Source organism: Hydractinia symbiolongicarpus, chromosome 1, assembly GCF_029227915.1.
Source record: "Hydractinia symbiolongicarpus strain clone_291-10 chromosome 1, HSymV2.1, whole genome shotgun sequence".
Taxonomy (NCBI): Eukaryota; Metazoa; Cnidaria; class Hydrozoa; order Anthoathecata; family Hydractiniidae; genus Hydractinia; species Hydractinia symbiolongicarpus.
The window spans coordinates 17,571,871-17,574,104 of NC_079875.1; the positions used below are offsets into that span (position 1 = coordinate 17,571,871).

Genomic DNA, 2,234 nt, shown 5'->3' on the forward strand with positions numbered 1-2,234 from the left:
TTAAGGCTTCCCACTAACATACCATCTTATAGTCCTTTTTCTTGTAACTTGAAACAATTTTTTTGCACAATAGAATAAAAGAGCTCCCAAAATGCATATATATTCCCAACAGGTGATAAAGGAAATGCCTGTGAACAAACCGCATAAACCACCCATTTCTCCAGATAATTGTTCAAATCTATAGGCAGGTTGTTCTTCCCATACTTCTGTTCTTAGCTCTCTAAAAAATAATTTAATTTCAACAGCTCCTGAATTTTTTATTGAACTTGGTGTTATAGGTCGGCTGGATACTTGTTGTTCATAAATCGTCTCATGGCATGGTAAAGGGCATTTCGATATGTATTTACCTGAGAACGTCTGATTAAAACTGCAACTGTCATTTATTCCACATACTAACTTTTCATCAATTATTTTTGCAATAGATGCAACGTTGGTGCATCTGCACATCTCCATACTCTCCTTGAACATTTCTATCAGTCTACACAACTGTTGATTTGCTTTATTGTAAGAAATATTAGGGGAATAATGCTGTAATGAATTTGTAACCCAATAGTCTTCCATACAAGTGTTGTTACCAAATCGATCAATCCTTTTGACAATTTTTTTTTTCAAACCGATATTGTACGAATAACCAGGGGCCAAGCTCTCTCCATCATAGCCGGGAAAGAACATGTAATTTTTATCCTGAATCAAAATGTCAACACCAGGATATGATGTGAAATCTTCTAAACTAGAATTACGATTCGGAGATAGACCTATTTTTATTGTAATACCATCAAAACTCCCTTTGTCGATAGATCTTAACTTTTCTTGCGTTAGATCAACAAGCCAACAGTTGCCACGAGCTGAGCTCCATTTGATTGAAGAAGAACAATCGACTTTGTAATATTTGTAATAGCATTTTATGTCTAACGTTTCTTTAAGATATTTTGATTGTATTGCTGAGATGCCATATTTAGCAACCATTGAATAATGCAATATTCTAAATAGATCTTCAGTGCGTAAATCTGCAAAAGGCATTAAATTAGTGTCATTAAAATGCATCTCTTTGTAAGCCTCTATACCCTCTTTTATAAACTTGTTCTTTAATTTCTCTTTGACAGGATCTAGGTTACATATTAAAATGTCAGGAAAATCCATATATTCGTTTTCTTCAAAGTAAACGTTGGTCGTGATTGGCTTACTCTTATAAAATTTTAATAAAGATGATCCTTCTTTGTATAAATATACATACGCAGCCAAGGTGACCAACATCCAAAACATTTTTGTTGATGTTCGACCACTCAAATTTATCTGAGCAAAGCCATGAGCTGTTGTGTTAGAAGCAAAATCTTCCAATAACTCTTTTATATTTGACCTAGTGTCACTATCGATTGGATTCGTTTGAACGCTTTTGTCGTGAAAACACGAGCCCTGTTTTGTCATCGAAATCATACTTTTTGCACGCAAGAGAATGGAAAATCACAACTAAGAATTTCTTTCCAACAGCTGCATGGCCGATAAATAGTCCTTAATTCCTAAATCAATTTTTTATGTTTTGTTTTGTTATCTGTTGAACATTTCTTTATTTTTGTTTTTTACATTCGATTATATAACCCTTTTTGCAAATAGGTTCTGTTCCAGCGCTAATTTTTGGAGGGGAAATAATGAAAAGGAAGGAGAAAATAAAGAATCTTTGGCCGTTTATTTTAAATAAACGCCATAAAAAGCATTATATTAATTTTAATTCTTCCTTGAAAGAAAAGATAGAATGTAGAGGGAGAGAAAGAGAACGAGGTTTTTTCAAAAGCAGAATTTAAAGGAAGAAACTTTTATGAATCAAAAAAAATTGCGGGCTCAAGAAAAACAAATTTCGCAGGTGGCCTTTTTTAATATTTTTTGCGAAACAACTATCGCGAATGATCATGTAAACTATTTTTTTGTGTGAATTAACTTTCGCAATAGGCATAGCTGTTGATTTTTGCATTTTTTTCACATCTTCCTAACAATATGACACATAAAAACACATTTGTTTGCGACATATTTTACCGGACTGTGCATCGCATACAATGTGTAAAGATGCAATAAAATGCCACCAACGATAAAAAAACCGCACGATCTTGAATCGATTCAAATAGTTGAGAAACAGTTATTACACAAAACGTTTAAAAAATGACGATGGGAGTGATATAAAGGAATAGCTCATTTCATTATATTTTGGCAAGGTTTAACTTTCGGGATCTACGCCAAAAATT

At 33.1% G+C, this 2,234-nt stretch overlaps 1 protein-coding gene across 1 annotated transcript; it reads right to left on the bottom strand.

The window, feature by feature from the left end:
* LOC130657147 (degenerin mec-10-like) lies at nucleotides 1-1,434 on the bottom strand. Its single transcript, XM_057460147.1, has one exon. It carries the CDS (start codon nucleotides 1,432-1,434, stop codon nucleotides 1-3), a length of 1,434 nt encoding a protein of 477 aa, XP_057316130.1.
* Between the last annotated feature and the right edge of the window lie 800 nt (nucleotides 1,435-2,234).